The sequence below is a fragment of the Colletotrichum godetiae genome (assembly GCF_030913485.1).
Source record: "Colletotrichum godetiae strain CBS 193.32 chromosome Unknown BDP55scaffold_86, whole genome shotgun sequence".
Taxonomy (NCBI): domain Eukaryota; kingdom Fungi; phylum Ascomycota; class Sordariomycetes; order Glomerellales; family Glomerellaceae; genus Colletotrichum; species Colletotrichum godetiae.
The window spans coordinates 76,405-92,776 of NW_026851334.1; the positions used below are offsets into that span (position 1 = coordinate 76,405).

General features: G+C 51.7%; 5 protein-coding genes across 5 annotated transcripts; 1 reads left to right on the top strand and 4 right to left on the bottom strand.

Moving 5' to 3' along the window:
- Window positions 1–87: 87 nt before the first annotated feature.
- On the top strand, window positions 88–2,016 carry BDP55DRAFT_684807 (cytochrome P-450). Its single transcript, XM_060576421.1, has 4 exons — window positions 88–240; window positions 295–1,404; window positions 1,476–1,651; window positions 1,704–2,016. Exons 1-4 carry the CDS (start codon window positions 166–168, stop codon window positions 1,879–1,881), a joined length of 1,539 nt encoding a protein of 512 aa, XP_060422466.1. The 5' UTR covers window positions 88–165; the 3' UTR covers window positions 1,882–2,016.
- A 71-nt stretch (window positions 2,017–2,087) lies between these two features.
- On the bottom strand, window positions 2,088–3,719 carry BDP55DRAFT_566661 (major facilitator superfamily domain-containing protein; the record flags this gene model as incomplete). The annotated part of the gene is made up of 4 exons (XM_060570527.1): window positions 2,088–3,074; window positions 3,137–3,320; window positions 3,381–3,464; window positions 3,535–3,719. 4 exons carry the CDS (start codon window positions 3,717–3,719, stop codon window positions 2,088–2,090), a joined length of 1,440 nt encoding a protein of 479 aa, XP_060422467.1.
- A 1,373-nt stretch (window positions 3,720–5,092) lies between these two features.
- BDP55DRAFT_698833 (ASST-domain-containing protein) lies at window positions 5,093–6,774 on the bottom strand (the record flags this gene model as incomplete). The annotated part of the gene is made up of 4 exons (XM_060577825.1): window positions 5,093–5,586; window positions 5,659–6,045; window positions 6,105–6,170; window positions 6,237–6,774. 4 exons carry the CDS (start codon window positions 6,772–6,774, stop codon window positions 5,093–5,095), a joined length of 1,485 nt encoding a protein of 494 aa, XP_060422468.1.
- Window positions 6,775–7,240: 466 nt separating this feature from the next.
- On the bottom strand, window positions 7,241–7,561 carry BDP55DRAFT_734711 (uncharacterized protein; the record flags this gene model as incomplete). Its single annotated transcript, XM_060580238.1, has 2 exons — window positions 7,241–7,348; window positions 7,415–7,561. 2 exons carry the CDS (start codon window positions 7,559–7,561, stop codon window positions 7,241–7,243), a joined length of 255 nt encoding a protein of 84 aa, XP_060422469.1.
- Window positions 7,562–8,392: 831 nt separating this feature from the next.
- On the bottom strand, window positions 8,393–14,395 carry BDP55DRAFT_734712 (GPI mannosyltransferase; the record flags this gene model as incomplete). Its single annotated transcript, XM_060580239.1, has 3 exons — window positions 8,393–8,455; window positions 8,514–13,842; window positions 13,929–14,395. The coding sequence occupies 3 exons, from the start codon at window positions 14,393–14,395 to the stop codon at window positions 8,393–8,395; spliced, it is 5,859 nt and encodes a 1,952-aa protein (XP_060422470.1).
- Between the last annotated feature and the right edge of the window lie 1,977 nt (window positions 14,396–16,372).

Here is a 16,372-nt window from a genome sequence, read left to right on the forward strand (position 1 = left end):
CACGCATCCTGACTCGCGATACGCCATCTGAATTACTTGTTGGTGAGAATAAAAAGCATTCCTGTGCCGTAAAGCCTTGACAACGCCAAGAGACCAGTGTATTCACTGTCAGTAAACATTGGCAATCAAAAGCAGGCAAGATCTTTCTTCCAAGAGACAGACTTCATGCACTTCTTTCTGGGGCTCACTGCGCTCTGCGCATCCCATCTTGGGCTAGTGCTACTTCTCGTCAGCTTTTGTGTGAGTTAATGTAAGCTCCTCCAATGGTTCTTTGCTTTATCTAACGACTTGAAGTTTTCTGCCTTTGTTGTATCCCGTACCATTTACAATGTTTACTTCCACCCTCTAAGCCGCTATCCTGGACCTCGACTCTGGGCAGCTTCTCGATTGCCTTGGAACGTTGTCAACCTACAAGGCAACCTCGCTTGGAAAATCCGTGAGCTCCACGAAAAGCATGGACCAGTTGTCAGAATTGCACCTGATGAGCTATCCTACACGACTCCTACGGCCTGGAAGAAGATCTATGGTCAAAGATCACCAGAGTTTACGAAATGTTTTGACGGACGGGGAATCGCTGGACCTAGTGTAACTAACCCAGCTGTTCGGAATGGCGGCATCGTGACAGCCGACCAGGAACCCCACTCTCGACTTCGAAAGGCAGTCTTGCCGGCCTTCAGCGACCGGGCACTGAGAGAGCAGGAAGACATCCTTCAGCTTTATGCCGAGAAATTGATGAAACAGCTGCGATCCTCCAGCGAAACCGGAATTCCCCAGGACATGGTCAAATGGTTTAGTCTTGCTGCCTTTGACATCATTAGTGACCTGGCGTTTGGCCAGGCGGCTGGATGCCTAGACGACGCATCTCAACCTTGGTTGCAAGTCATTGGTGATCGAGCGCAAGGAATTGTTCGATATCAATTTGCCATCTATTATGGGCTTGAGGCCTGGTTAGAGTGGCTCGCCCCGAAGGCCCAGAAACTGGCACTCAAGAGACACGGAGAGTTGACTGCAGGGAAGGTAAAACGCCGACTCCAAGAAACCGGTAGCAAAAAGGATTCAATGAGCTACATCTTGGAGAACCCGCAAGCCGACCTCAGCAATGCCGATTTGGTCAGGATGGCGTCTGCTTTCATCGTAGCAGGCAGCGGCACTACGGCTACTGCACTTTCTGGCATCACCTTTTACTTGTGCAACAACCTGAAGACGTACGTCGCGCTATCGGATGAGATCAGAACTACATTTCAGACCGAAGATGAAATATCAATGGCATCAACAGGGGAGTTGAGATATCTCAAGGCAGTCATCGAAGAAGGGCTGAGGATCTATCCCCCAAGCCCGAGTACTCTGCCAAGGTTTGTGCCTGGAGCGGGTGAAGAGATTGATGGGAGATGGGTGCCCGGAGGCGTGAGTGCCAGCCCCTGATAAAAATTTCTGCCTGATGATACAAGAACGATGCTAACTTTTGGGTGTTGTAGACGGCGGTCGGCGTTCATCAGCTTTCCGCTGGTCACTCAGAGCAAAATTGGACTGACCCTAGGGAATTCATCCCAGAACGTTGGATAGAAAACAGCAATGACTTTCCTTTTACCAACGACGATAAGTCTGCGAGTCAGCCGTTTTCTTATGGCCCTAGAAACTGTATAGGGAAGAGGTATGTGCAGGTACTCCATCTAAGGTAGTACTCTCTAACCATGTTTCCCTAGCATGGCCTATGCAGAATTACGCATCATCTTGGCCAAGTTAGTTTGGAACTTCGATCTTGAGTTGATGGACCAGTCAAAGCAATGGACGTCGAGACAAAGGATATACCTCGTCTGGCAGAAGGTGCCTTTACTGATCCGTTGCAAGGACAGACACAAACAGTCACTGTGCGTAACTTGAATCAAGATACATGTAAATAGAAGGGCGAAAGGAGCGAAATGTTTGCCAGTCACTGATTCGTATTGTGTGCTGTCAGCGATTGATCTATGAGCAGTCTCATCCTCGTGAAGAATTTAAACCACATCGTCCCACCCCATCCCGAATAGAAATAGCACAGCTGAACTCTATCGGCTATCTCCAAGTGTAACAGTAGCCAATTCGTAACTTTACATGACATAAGGATTATACACGCTGCCGTTGCGAACGGCCTCCCGGTACAATCTCTGATTTGCCTTATAGAGGTAGAACTTCAGGCCCATGGCACTTGCGCATGCAATCAGGCCCATGACCATCATCATAATGAAGGCAAGCCGATAGCGTGGTTCATCTGAGTCAACGAAGAAGTAGGGAGCAATCAGATTCCCAATCTGGCCAAGCACGTTGACAAGTGCGACAGAGATGGCGCGCTTCTCCGGTGTCCTACCCATGGTGTTGGATGTCCACGTTGAAATGAGGGGGTTTGCAAAGTACATGCCCCCAACATATACAAAAGAAGCAGCGTACCGTGCTGTCTTGCTCTCAGTGGCCAGGCAGATGATGTAGCCAATGCATCCGAAAGCAATGGGGCCAGCGAAATGATAACCGCGCTCCTTCTGCCGATCAGAGTGCCATGCGTTGACGAGAGAACCGAGAGCCGCAAAGATATATGGTGGCGCAGTCAGGACAAGAGTGATGGTGTTGTTGTAGCCAAAACCCCGGACAATGGATGGGAAGAAGTTCGAGAATCCATAGGCAGCTGAGATTCCGATATTCATGCCGACAAGCAACCACATCTTGTAGTCGAAGATGCTCATCTTCAGCCCAGCCCAGACACCAGCTTGAGCTTCCGAAGTTGATACACGATCGGCCAGAATACGAGCAGCAGCCACCTTGCGCATGTCCTCCGTCATGGACCAGCGAGCACTGCCAGTAGTCGAATCGGGATAGTCTGGGAGGATAAAGAGGGCGATCATAGCAAGTCCTGCGCCGGTTGACGCCAAGACGATGAAAAGCCACTGCCAGCCTGCTAAGCCGTATTTACCTTCCAAGGTGCTAAAAACGGCCGCTGCAATGAGGCCGGCAGTACAGAAAGCCAGGGTTTGGCCAGTGTATAGCAGTGCGCAACGTAACGCCATCTCCTTACGTGTGTACCAACAAGACATGACGTAGATCGCCTAGAAAGTATCAGAAGCATGCCCGAAGGATCGAAGCGGAAAGATGTCGAACGAGAACTTACCCCTGGGAACAACGGTGCTTCAACCACGCCGAGGAAGAATCTGACGGCGATGAGGCCTTGGTAATTCTTGACGCCACACGTTGCTGCCGAGACGCTAGACCAAACCAAGGCCATTAAGCAAAGATAAAGACTTGGTCGAACTTTTCCAATAATCATGTTGGACGGAATTTGACCAAGGACATATCTTTTTCTCAGGTTAGGAGCTGAAGGACACCAAGGGACGAAAGTTTGTTCATTCGCTTACCCAACACTGAGGATTGAAACAGCAGTTCCGTACTGATAACCTTCAAGATTGAGATCTTCGTCCAGGCTACTGAGACGAGCTTGTCTGAGGTAGTCAAGTTCAGTCAGCATGGGCAGGGCTAGGCCTATCTCGTCTCATTCATGTTGGAACTTACGCGATGGACGCTCGGTCCAGATAGTTGAATAAGTAGAGTACCCATAAGCACGGCATGAGAGTCATGTCAAGTCGCTTGACGACCTGCTTTTCGAGATCGCGCCAGTTGGCGATACCAAGAGCCTCAATCTGCTCTTCAGGAGTGGGAAGAAGATCCCCTTTGCCGTTGGCCTCGTTGGCCTCCATTAAAAAGGGGTCTTTGGTAACATGATCCTCGGTGGTATTGTTGATACCAGTGGGAGGAGCCATGCCGATGCCTTGCTGGGCTGTGGGCTTCTCTTCGTTGACCATGTCTTAGAATTGCTTTGATGAAGGCAGGCTGTCTAGTCTAGGCAATATCAAGCGGAGGTGGAAGTGTGGTGTCTAAGGAAAGGCACGAGAGGTGCTCTCTTTTATGTGTAAGATAGAACCCTTTACTGATACACTCGTCCTCTCTGGGCCGTCGTCATCTGGCTCTAATGGATTTCACTGTTTTTCCGATTGTGCTTCGCTTCCCCATGCTTCTCCGCCCTCCATAATGAACTTCCCCAGACCCCGCCTCCGGACTCCAGTCAAGCCAATGTCTGGCGGGTCTGCCCCAGGTCGAGAAATGGAGAAACCACAGGTAAGAATCCAGGGATCGGACTGGAGTTGCCATCAGCCCCACTTCAACAAAAATACTAGGCAGTGCTCTCCAGATTTATGTTCCGGAGGCCAACCAAAGGACTACTTTCGATGAGAGTCCCGAGGGAGGCGGAAGACCTCGCGGAAAAGCAGCTTATCAAGGTGGAGTCTCCGCAGTGAAGTGAAGTTGAAATAGTCTTGGCCACTGGGCATGCATGTTACTTGGAGCTCCACAGACCAAGGAAGCATTTTACCTAAGCCGATCTCCGGCTGAGCTTCCTTGGCCCCAAGATAATTCGGGAGAACTCGGATAATGTAACAAGGTCCGACGCTAAATGAAGTCTCGTATGTGATGAACCTGTTGTGGAGCGTGTAGATGTATTTTACGATACCAAGTTGGCGAGAGGACAGGGTTAGTTTTGGTAATTAAGCCAAGACATCCAAGATACCAAGATCACTTGGTAGTCGGGAGTTGACCGAACGGCCTGATGTTAACGACAATCTGGCTAGGATTTCGACTTGGCTCCTGTACGATGACTACGCCCAGTAGAGCCGCAACTCCAACCTCCATGGATTAAATCGTCAACTCCACCCGTACGCATGAGAGATGATTAACACCAAGAATATTGCACGCGACTCGGATTGCACTTGAACTCCCGACAGGACACGCTGTATTCGCCAATACCTTGGCCTGAAGACATTCTATCGAAAGTAGAATTTTCAATAAGATCTCCATGTTTGCTAAAACTGATCAGCCCTTCCCTCCTGCTGGCTCTCTGACGCAGCTTACTGGAGAGTATTAAGAGCCTGGAAGGATCTTATGGATGAAATCTCAAGAACCCATCATAGCCATTAACCCTGCTATTAAACGTCGAGACTAGCCATTTATGTCGTTCAAAACTGCTCTCAGTCCCTCTTGAATGTGCTCGAAAATTGTCGAGACTATCGAGATGAGTTCAAAGGTCCTCCGACCATTGCACCCATGTAGAAGAGGGTGGTATCTCATTCCTCGAGATTGTCGTTGCTCGAGTCTGCCCCAGGATCTTGCCGCTGGCACTGACAGCTTGGGCGAAAACCAATGATTTGTCTTCATTGACCCTTCCTGAAAATTCAAAGTGCGTCTCAAAGCCGTTTCTTTTGATCTCACCTAGTTGACGAGCATCCGCCTCTGCTGCACTCGTAGAGAAGAAGCGCCATGATGCTGCTTCGGTATCTCCATTCCACGAGACGTACACGTCGATGACAGAGTCCTTTCCACTGAAAGCAACTATGGCCGGCTCCTCTGTGGGCGTGCCCGTCCAGCTGAAACGGAAACCACGATAACTTTGGACCAAATGGCCTTCGGGGGCTGAGTCGAGGTAGGCGTGGAACAAGACGTCACCGTCATTGCTGTACTCGGTCACTGCGCCCGCCTGGCCCCAGTTGATGAAGGCATTACCGTTAGGAAGCACTTGGAAGTTTCCCTGAGTGTGAGCCGATAGTCCATCCGGGGCATTCTATGTTTTTTGAGCTTTGGCTGTACCATCGGTGTGGTTGAGTTGGTAGATCCGGCCGCGCGAAAACGGATTCGTCTTGACTGATGTGGAGTGCGCGCCGTTGTCAAAAAGCGAAATGATTTCGATCTTTCCATCAGCCGAACGACTGCGGAAACGTGCGTGATGCTGGTAGCCAAAAACGTCTTCCTTTGAAAGTACGAAGGAGGACCCTCCGTGGAAACCTCCCAGTTGCCAGATAATGGCGCCACTTGTGCCGTTGATCTTGAAAACGGCCGCCGTGTTACGTGCTGACACGAGGTAGTTGCCCTCATCGTCTTTATCGACACTGTTGATGTGGAAGTAGTTCCACCCATCAGCCTCGGTTCTTCCGCCTCCTAGAAGACCTTCGCCAAAGTCGAGCGGGAATGCACTATCTGCGTAAGGTCTTAGATAAGTAGGCTCACAAAGGCATGTTGTCTGGCCAATGACTCACACTTCGGGTCTACATGGTCAAGACTTTCCCATTCGAATATAACTTCACCCGTTTCAATGTCAATTTCTACCACCTTAATCAGCTTCGGATATCTTCACTAGTATCGAGTCTGGAAGCACACGAGCACCGTACCTTGAAACCCACCGGAGATGATCCATGTCTGGTCTTCGCTGCCTCCCCAAGGCTTGAGAGACACGGGCTTAGGAATAGGCGTTTCTACCAAAGCCGTCTTTCCGTCAACCAAGCGAAACTCATGGGCCGAAACTAGTCGGTGCGATCCAACTCGCACCACCTTTGCAACTTCGTAATCAGAGCCTAGGAGTGTGTGATATCCAAACATGCGGCCATGGTGCTTGTCAAGGAGACCTTGAAAACCGCGAAGGTATTGCTTCCCGTTCCAAGTATCAGGGCGAAAGTTGGCAACCCAGCCAGCATAGTAGCCGATACCAGACCATACGAGTTCCCCATCATCTCGGAAGATGTAAGCTCCTGGCTGGTTCGGTCCGCTGTTGCCATCTTCAAAGCCGGCATAGGGAGCGACGAAGATGAACCCCTTTTCCACTGAGTTCGCGGCCGGGACGGTGATGTTGAGTCTCGGAGGTGCGAGGTCAGGTCGCGAGCGGAACTGCCAGTCAGCCGTAATTGTTGACACAAGGGCACCCACGGCCATGATCGTAGTCAAAGCTCTCATATTGGGCTTGGGATTCTCAAGTAGTGGGTAGCAAGAAGTGGTGAGCTTAGGCCTACTTCGATGTCACGAAGCAATGCAGTAGCATCGACGATTTCGCACCTTCATACACTAAATGATTTCCGACACAAGGTAAGCATTCATTTCTTGATACCGAACTGAAGTAAAACCCCTCCACATCAAACGCCAATGATAGTTTAGATGGCGCAATCTATTTGACGTGCCGTTGTTGCGCATCGTCTCCGTCTTACCCCCGCCGATTGCGGACAAGGCTCGTCCGATGTAGTTGCCCCAGCCAATTCATCAACACTGATAGTATGATTTTGTGGACATCGAAACCTTAAATGAAGACTAGTATTGAAAATCAAATTGCTAGAATGACGATTTTTGAATGCACCGCTAAACGACTTGAATGACCAAATGATTCCCCCTCGAGTCCTCTCCATTTCTAGGTCTCGCAAGCCTCCCCAGTAGACTGAACCGTGCCCAACTTATCATCACATGCGATATCAAATCTCGACTTGACAAGAGCATTGGACTGGTCAAAGCAACAAATCTATTTCCTCGTCAGTACGACATCCTTTGAGATACGCCAATGGTATGTATATTCATGGTAACTTACGCCCTTGCCAAGAGGAGCACCTCCGGCCGTAGAACAGACCCCATTATCCTCAATAACCTTGTTGCCCACGTCTCTGCAAAGGGAAGTCGTCTTGGCGCTTAGACCCATGGTAACGAAGAGAACGAGTGTTGCGATGGTGGTCTTCATCTTGGCTATTTCGTTTATTGGAACAAAGGTGTAGAGAGGGATGAGTTGTGTGATTTCTGTGCTGTACGAGCTGATGACTTGATAATTAAGATGAACCAAACCTGAACGCGACAGCGTCGTTCATCCAGTTTATATACATCTCTCCATGCTTCGAAAAGGCCAAGGCAGAACAAGGCGACTGGCTGAACTCTAGCCCAGGCCTGAGCTCGCCCTGCGAGTCATTCTCGCACGAGGATGGTGAACCGCCCCGTCGGGACGTCTCAGATGCCAGGGCCCGAGACCCCGAAACGGCGACAGCGAGCATCCTGTCCCTGCTGCCGCGCGCCCATTGCCCAAACCACACCGCGGGAGAAGGACTTGGCGTCAGCCCTTTGGACCCTGGAAACTAGGCGCGTCAGAGTGTTCCAGAACGCCGCGTCCCTTAGGCTGAGTTCGTCGCATTGAACGTGCTCGAAATAAGGTTTAGTCTCCCGACACACGTCGTGACTCGAGGCATCTATACCTGGTCCCCAGCTGATCGGGGCCTTGCGACAAGACTACGAGCTCACAAGTAGGTCTCCCAAGTCCCTCGCGAAGACGAACAACACTTGGGATACATCCCGAAGCCAAAGCAGTCGAGGCCATCAATATGTACGACCAAAGCATGTATATGAACTACAAAGTCTACTAATTCACAAGCACACTGTTTATCCTGGGCCTATCTATCAAGGCCATGCAATCCTGCCTCCCCCAGTGGATATCATTCCGTCACCATGCCTTTAATGACTGCCCATGTCCTAAACTGAATCAACACACGCATGCACGCTGCATGCTTGAGCCATGTCGCGCCGACTATGCGAAATAACTCTTCCAGAGAACACCCTCCAAATCCTCGAGCTGTTCTGATGTGAAGTACTGTTGACTTATTAGACGATATCCAATACGAGGTTGGGGGTAAAATGATGGACTGTACCTTTTGATCCACACTCCAGCTATCTTGTCTTGTCTTCTTGAAGTCGGACAAGATTGATTTGGTAGCCTTGCCAACCACGCCAGGATCACTAGCAGCACGAGTAGCAAGGATTTGAAGCACCTCCGGCATCCAGGACGGGGGCGGCGTGGCGTATGGGAAGGCCTCGATGAGTGCACCGAGACCTAGAACAGCAGCGTGACGACGCACTATCTGCTTGTTGTTGTCCACAGGCGTCTCGGTGCCTGGGAGCTTCCTCTTGGGCATCGGGTTTAGGCGGAGCTCGTTCTCGAAGCGTTTCTTGAGGAGTTCAATGGTGGGGTCGCGAATTTGCTTTGGCGAACATCGAATCATGCCGGCCAAGGTGGCCGATGCGCAAGAGCGGACTTCGAGTTGGGGGTCGGCGAGCATATCGCTGACGGCGTTGAACAAGATGTCCCGTTGCTTCTTCTCGATGAGGAACAGGCGACGGAAATAAATGACTTGCATGTTGACCATGGATCGCAGCCGCTGATGCCAGCTCGTGGCAGACTTGCCGATGCGGACCAGTGCATCAATGAAAGCCCCATCTTCGCCAATTCTGAAAGGAATGTTCGGTAGATGACGGTAAACGTGGTAGGCGAGCCTCATAAGCTCGGGATCCTCCTTGACGTCCATCATGTGTAGAAGCTGTTCCATGAAAGGCTCGGGGAAGAATGGCATCAGCTGTGTGCATTCCTGTGACGACAATGTGCTATCAAGCCAAGTCAAGACAGTCTTCGAACCACTGGTGTAGGACGAAGGTGTCTGTTGACCAGGGGTACGCTCATGTCGCCACTTCTCAAGACGGTCGAAGATCTCAAGCATAGTCTCAGAAAATTCCTTGCTTGCCTCGTACGGGCGAAGACCAAGAGATGAGGCTGACTTATTGGCCTCCAGCAGCTTATTGACATTCTCGAAGGATTCGTGATAGCGGGTTCGATAGATGGTGGCAATGACGCGGCCCATGGCTTCTCTCACGGTCTTGTAGGGATGGTCAATGTGTGCGAGGAAGTCTGCGAGAATGGGCTTCTCGTGACGGAAGTGCCAGCCCGAGTCTGTGATAATGAACTCCAGCACCTGGACCTTGCTGGACTCCTTGAAGGCAGCATTGGAAGACATGTCCAGCCGGAAAGAACTCAGTGCGTCAACAAGCTCGTGCGACCTACGCGGATCCTTCGGGTCAACCGTCAGATGCAAGCATGAGACCCAGTACTGCAAGTTCTCCGGTGTGAGGTCCTCGTTAAGGACCTTCAGCATTAGAGGCGCGGCGAATCCCCATACTTTGTCGCGGAATTCGGGCGGATCATCGCTCGATCCACACAGAAGCGCCGCGATGATCTCTGCCGTAGCACGGTGTTGGTGCTTGTCGCTGCCGTCGCCATAGACTTCATTGGTGAGTTCTTTGACGTCATCTAGCTTGATCGCAGTGCCCCCATAATGCATGAGATCAAAGACGTGCATCAACATGTACACGTTGCCCATGCGGAATCTATCAGCGTTCGCATCGCGAGGTTCCTGCTTGAGGTAGTCGAAACATGTCTTCAGCCACTCCTTCGTGATCAACTGGCCAATTTGCTTCCGAACCGCCGTCTCGGTGTCGTCGTAATCGGTGAAAGGCATGGGTTTCGCACGCGATGCAAGGAACTTCTTGCCCCACACCAGCCATCCTGGATGATCAGAGTCAACCATGTACTCTGCGGTCTCGGGACTGCCGGCGAATGCGTCCAGATACTTCTGCGTGAAAGCTGCATCGCCTTTGGGGACCTGAATCGTGATCTTGTTTCGGTCCTTTTCCTTCTCAAGAAGATAGTTGCGGTAAGTGTGGTCATAAGCAGCACGCATCTCTACGGCTTCGAAAACGCTGGTAAATGCAGCCATGTAGCTGGAGCGCAGGCCAGGGTGAGTGTCGTTGATACCCTCTGTCACCAACGCGATGAACTCAGGAGGCGCGACCGTGTCGAAGCGCAAGCACATGTTGCTGGCAAAGATTGCGCATCGAGACGCGATCTTCCAGTGAGCTGCTTTGGCCATTTCAGTCAACTCCAAGCCTAGCGCAAGCTTCTTCTTCTCGACACGCTCTCGCCGTTGAACAATAAAGTTGTGGCGACTATCTATGGCTTTGGAGCAGTCGTCTGAAGGTTGAATCTTCTCGACAAAGTCTTGGTTGACGATGATCATTCGCTCAAAAGGCTTGCCAAAGTCCAGCAGAGGGAAAAGCGCCGTAGCGTTAAGCTGCTGAATGCTGGGCTTGTCGATGGTACCAGCACGAAGGTACAGTTTGAGCGCATCCGGAGCAAATCTCCAGTCCTTGACCATCGTCCTCAACAAGCTAGTGAAAAACAGGGTATACATGGCACCCTTTATGCGATCGTGATCGACTTCGTCCAAAGCTACTCGAAGTCTGTCCAAAAGAATTGGGATCACGAGAGGCCGCCCGCCAATAAGGGCTTTGAGAGATGAATCGAGAGCGCTTTGTGCGACGCGCCTGACATCAGCGTAAGGGGAAACAGATGACTGGGCAAGATTGAGCAAGAGTTGTTTATCCAGATCACTCTTTTGTCGCGCCGATGCGTTGTGCTTGACACGGAGGAGCTGGTACGCATCCGCTCGCTTGATGAGCAGCGGTCGTGGGTACACCTTGCGCAGGCCACTGATCTTGAATGCAGAGATGTCCGACTTGTAAAGGCGAAGGTGTCTCTCCAGCGGATGAGCTGACCGCTCAATGCCAACGTCAGTAATCCAGGTTCGATAGGCCGCATACAATGTCGTGAAACAAGAGACATCGTCTTCTTGATTTTGGTTGAGAAACTCGTGGCTTCGGCATAGAAGTTGTCCCACATCCTCCCTCAGCTCATGCAGCTTGTGGTAGGCAGGATCCTCGACAGTCAAAAGATAACCAGCGTCGTAGCGGTACTGAGGTCGTGTTTCCTCGTCTTCGGCCGCCTCAGCGAGAGGATCATCATCATTCATTTCTGTGTCCCCTTCGTCGTCCACACTGGATTGACCATTCGGGCTCTCACCGGAGGCACGGTGCGCATCAAATAACGTTGCCACTCCAGAGATGACCAACCTTATCTGTTGGAACAGCCGAGAGACCTCATCCGACCACTCCTTGTTCTTTCCCGTTCGGCTGACTGGAGGCTTTTCGCTCATCAAGAGATCCAGCTTCTTTGTGGCTGCTTTGGTCTGGGAATCAAACAGCTCCAGAGCAAACTGCACTTCTCCAGCCGAAGGTCGATGCCACTTGATTGTAAGATCAGCAGGAGAGGTTGTCTTTCCCCAGTCGGTGACATCGAGTCCGCGCTTAATGATATCGGGCTCGTACAAAGCCGTGTCGATGGGATAGGTGTGTGTCAGGTTCAGGAGCAGGTGGTGAATGTAGTTGGAAATGTGAATGGTAGGTAGACCACGGCATTTTTCTTGCATGTATTTTGCAATGTCATGGAGCTCGGTCTGGTATTTCAAAACCTCATTACCAACATGTACAACAGCCATACCTAGCATGCTCACATGCCAAACAAGAGCACGGTCTCTTGGCAAGTAGTCAGTGCCGCTGCTTCGATCTGATGCAGCATGGTTGAAGTCAATTTCATTTCGGATGTTGACAATGAGCATGGGAATGAAGACCTTGAGAGTCTTTTCGGGGTTGACCTTGCAGAGGGCATTGAGAATCCAGGCCATTGCGTCTCTAGCCTGGTGCACGACGTGAGTCGAGACGAATGAAGCTAGCTTCTCGAGGGCCGTGTCGAAAAGCTCAGGGGACAGTGATGCGAAGAGAGGCGAGAGGGCTGCCGGCAACGCGTTGATAACATTGTCCTCAGGCGTGCCTCCCCTGATGTGGGAAGCATCGGGCAGATTCTCCAAGAGCGTAAAGACTTTGCCCAAGAGGGCGATGACGAACTCGCCGAGTCCAGCTGTCGATGATCTGAGGACGTTCGCTTCGTCCTCGTCGGAAAGCTCAGTTTCGTAGTCCAGTTTGATATCCTGGCCCTCACGCTCCATACGTTCCATCTCACCCTGTACCCACTGCATGGCCAAGCTGGTGTCGTGGACGTAATCGCCGTCCTTGACAAGAGGCACCATGGGAATACTGTAGGCGACACTCTGAAAGAAGTTCAATGTGTACTGCGTCTTGCCCAAGTCATTGGCATCGATGCCCGGAAGTGCAAGAGCCAATAGAGCGGTGATGTGGCAACGGAAACCCTTGGTCTTGGACATGACGTTGGCAATCATTTGTAGGCCATTCAGACTTGACGTTGTCCGGTGTACTTCGACGAGGCCCTGCAAACTTGGGTAAAATCGCTGCAAAGCTCCAGGCAGAATGAGATTTGGCTCGAGGTATGCAAGTCCTTGAAGCGATGCGTAATAGTAATGGGCAACTCTGTTGCTCTTGGAGAACAGACCCATGTATGTAACCTCCTTGAGGGCAGACACGAATCGTTGCTTCAAAGCGGGAGTGATCTTGCGATCTTCTGGCGTGTCCAGCTCGCCGCTCTTTTCGCGGTTCCATCGAGACACAAAGATATCTGTCAGGTAGACGGTGAACTGACCCAGAAAAGTGGTCCACGATCCCACGTTGGAAGGGTGATAGAATGTGTCGATGGCTTCCAGAAGGCCCTCAAGGCTGGCCAGAATCGAGCTCTCTTGCTCCAAGCACTTGGGCGACAGAGAGTACACAATCCACCTGGCGATCATATAAGCCGTAGGGTATTTCTTCTTGTCCTTCTCAAGATACAAGCCCAAGCCTGAAGAGTAGTCCAGTGTTGAGTATGGGGAATTGGACTGGCCGACCGGAATCTCTGTCAGGCGGAGAATGGCAGTGAAGATCCAATCGGACTGTTCACTGGTGAAAATACCATGGGCATCAAAGGATGTATTGGAGGCCTGCAAAAAGTCCCTTGCCATGCGGGAGTAGAGATCAATGAAGAAGACATCGAAGCTCTTGGATCTCGCAATCAAAGACCACAGGTGGAATAGCGTAGGCATAAACTCTTGCGGCTGAGAGCACGGCACATTTTCTGGGGTAGCATCGGTGGGAAGCAACGCGTTGATAGTTCCGACGACAATATAGGCGTTCGAGACATCCGATGTGCTGAAGTAGGGCAGGAATTCGTCGAGCATTTCCTTGCGATCCTTGGGGTCGAAGTATGTCTGGGCATGGAGGCACAGTTTCCACAGTTGCTTCTGGGAGCGGCGGCGGTTTGTCTGATGTGAAGCAACCTCTGATGGAAGCACCAGAGCCTTGATCTCGCGCCATAAGGGGCGCCAATCGAGTAGGAGGTCATCGACGGGTTTGAGGTAGTGGTACTTTCTGCACGAGGAAATTGGTCAGCGGCTGGTCAGGTACGAAGAAGCAAGGTCGGTTGGCAAGAAGCATGTGGAGGAATAGCAGCGCACCTCGTCAGGATAACAACCATGCGCAGGAAGCGATCGGCAGTGCTTGGCTCAAGTCCGGGAGCGAGGCACAGGTGATAGTAAAGCTTGGCCAAGGTTGAGCGAAGCTCCCGTGTCATCTCAAACTTGAGATTCAGCCATCCTGTGAGCTCCCTTGTCCAGTGCAAAGCACCGGGGCTAAAGTCTTCGGCCTTGATGGCGATGTATAGATGCTTCAGAATACCGGCCAGAGCGGCATCACGCTGTGATTCCTCTTCAACGGGGAAGGGCAGGTGATTGAAGTAGCTAAATGTGCGCGGGCGGTATCGCTTCTTGTCGTCCTCGTCGTTCTTGGTGTAGGGCGGACCGGGGGAGTTTGATCTTGAGATGGTATCGACCGAAGCGAAGTGGCTAGAGAGGAAGTGTGCGGTTGAGGCAGCAGACAAGGCAGCGGCATGGTTGGAGGGCTGCGGCCCCGGTGTCTCGTCCATGGCGGCGATGGCGTCGTGTCTTCGACACTAGACACTAGGAGTATGAGTGGGAGGTGTTTTTGCGACTCTGGATATGAGCGACCGAGCGGAGGGGTAGCAACGATCGGGGTGGTCGCACAGGTGCAGCAGGAATCAAGCTCCCGCTCCCACACCACAGCTGAGATGCAATGCAGCTGGGGGCGTCCGTGGAGGTCGGGTGGTGTCGTCGGTCGCGGGGCGTGCGTTGATCCAGGGGGATACAGCGCGAGATTGGAGGCGAGGCGAGACGATGGTCGACGGATCAGCGGATGGATGGTGGTACGGAGAGGACGTCAGGAAGAAGTCGAAGAGGAGGGGGGACGTCGCGGGAAACCAGGTCGATTGTCTGGTGGACGCTGGTTGAAGTGATTGTCTATCAATGGTGGTCAATTGTGTCGTTTGGTTGGAAGTTCAACCAATGATGAATAATGAACAATGATGCTGTCTGGGTCTTGTGTCTCCGCAGAACCCCCGTTTGGTCGTCCCAGTACAGTATTTGGCGGGGATATGAGCACCGCAAAGAATACCTGGGACAAGGGGAAATCCGAACAGAAGAAGAAGCAGGACAATGACAAGAAGAAATGGTGTTGGATGGCAATGCAATCTGATACTGCCCCGTCCCAAGCCGTCTAAAAGGAAGGAGGAGGAGGAAGAAGAAGAGGAAGAAGAAGAAAATAAAAAGAGACAGATGCATACGGGATACAGGTGTGCAACTACGGTCGGAGCGGGAGAGGCAACAGAAGCGGGCACGTACTCACCGGGGAACGGGTGACGGGTGACGGGTGACGGTATACGGTCGACGGCCGTGCAGCACCTTTACAGCGTACGCATTCAAGTACCTACCTATCTAGGGAGTACCTTACCTCACCTAGATGCCTAGGTATTAATTAGAGGGCGCGGAGGGAGTGATGATGCAGCAGAACAGCAGCCTGGGCCTCACCTTTGCTGGGGAGAGCCGGCGAGGCAAAGTGGGCTACCAAGTATCTCTGCTACAAGAGCTGGTGTGGGGATACATCTGATGTCAGAAGACCTTCCCAACGAGGTAGAGGGCCTTACGCACCTTTGGCAGCCTTGCCTCTGCCTTCCTGGAGGTAAGTACGTGGGTACCTGCTGCGGTACGGGAGGGCCTTAGGTAAGCTAGAGGTCCCCACTTTGATGCACCTTCCTTCCCTCCTTTCGGGCTTCGGCTTCCGCTCTCAGTGACAGCTGCATCCCAGCGCTTGCCGCCATTCGCACTGCTAAGTGCCTTCCATTAGGAAAGGCCATCTGAGCGGGACGGAAGACCCCGAATGGCCCCTCTTTGAGCCTCCAAGTCTGGACAGGTATCTTGTCGCCTGAACAAGACCGAGAACTACATATCAAGACCCACCATCAATCTCAAATGAGAAGATCGAGACATCTGTTGAAAAGGACAATCCTCACAACTAAAACTACAACCACAACCAACATCTGCCACCAACAGCAAACACCACGCCTCAAGTTACATGTGCAGACTGTGCCGCAGCATGTTCAGTCAAGGCTGACTGGTGGACTCGATATTGCATCGCCGTACTTACGCTACTCCAGATGAGAAAACAGGCGCATAACCTGATTGCTCACATATTACAGCATCTTAATTGCCTACCTACCTACCTTGAGACGACCTTACCACGGCTCCTTGATACACTTCTCCGACCTTGCCCATCAATTTTTTTTTACACCAGTAAATCAGGCCAACGCCACCAACGCCAAATCGTCGTGTTCATCCTCTTTCACCTTACGGATACGGCTGCGACCCTGCAGAAAGCACAAACCATGCGTTCCAACATGCTGCCAACATGTCGGCAACCTGCATTGCTACCCATGTCTACGTGACTACGGAGTATTCTCGTCGAAATTCACCTACGCCAATCGGTAGGCAAGCATAAAGCTAGCCGTCCTAGTCACGCTCACGGCTTTATTTGCACCGCATTACGGCCA

Excerpts from the sequence above, each read along its gene's own strand:
- BDP55DRAFT_684807 (XM_060576421.1), top strand. The coding sequence starts at position 166 with ATGCACTTCTTTCTGGGGCTCACTGCGCTCTGCGCATCCCATCTTGGG. Across the intron at positions 241-294 it reads TACTTCTCGTCAGCTTTTGT|TTTTCTGCCTTTGTTGTATC; the intron begins GTGAGTTAATGT and ends AACGACTTGAAG. Across the intron at positions 1,652-1,703 it reads AGAAACTGTATAGGGAAGAG|CATGGCCTATGCAGAATTAC; the intron begins GTATGTGCAGGT and ends ATGTTTCCCTAG.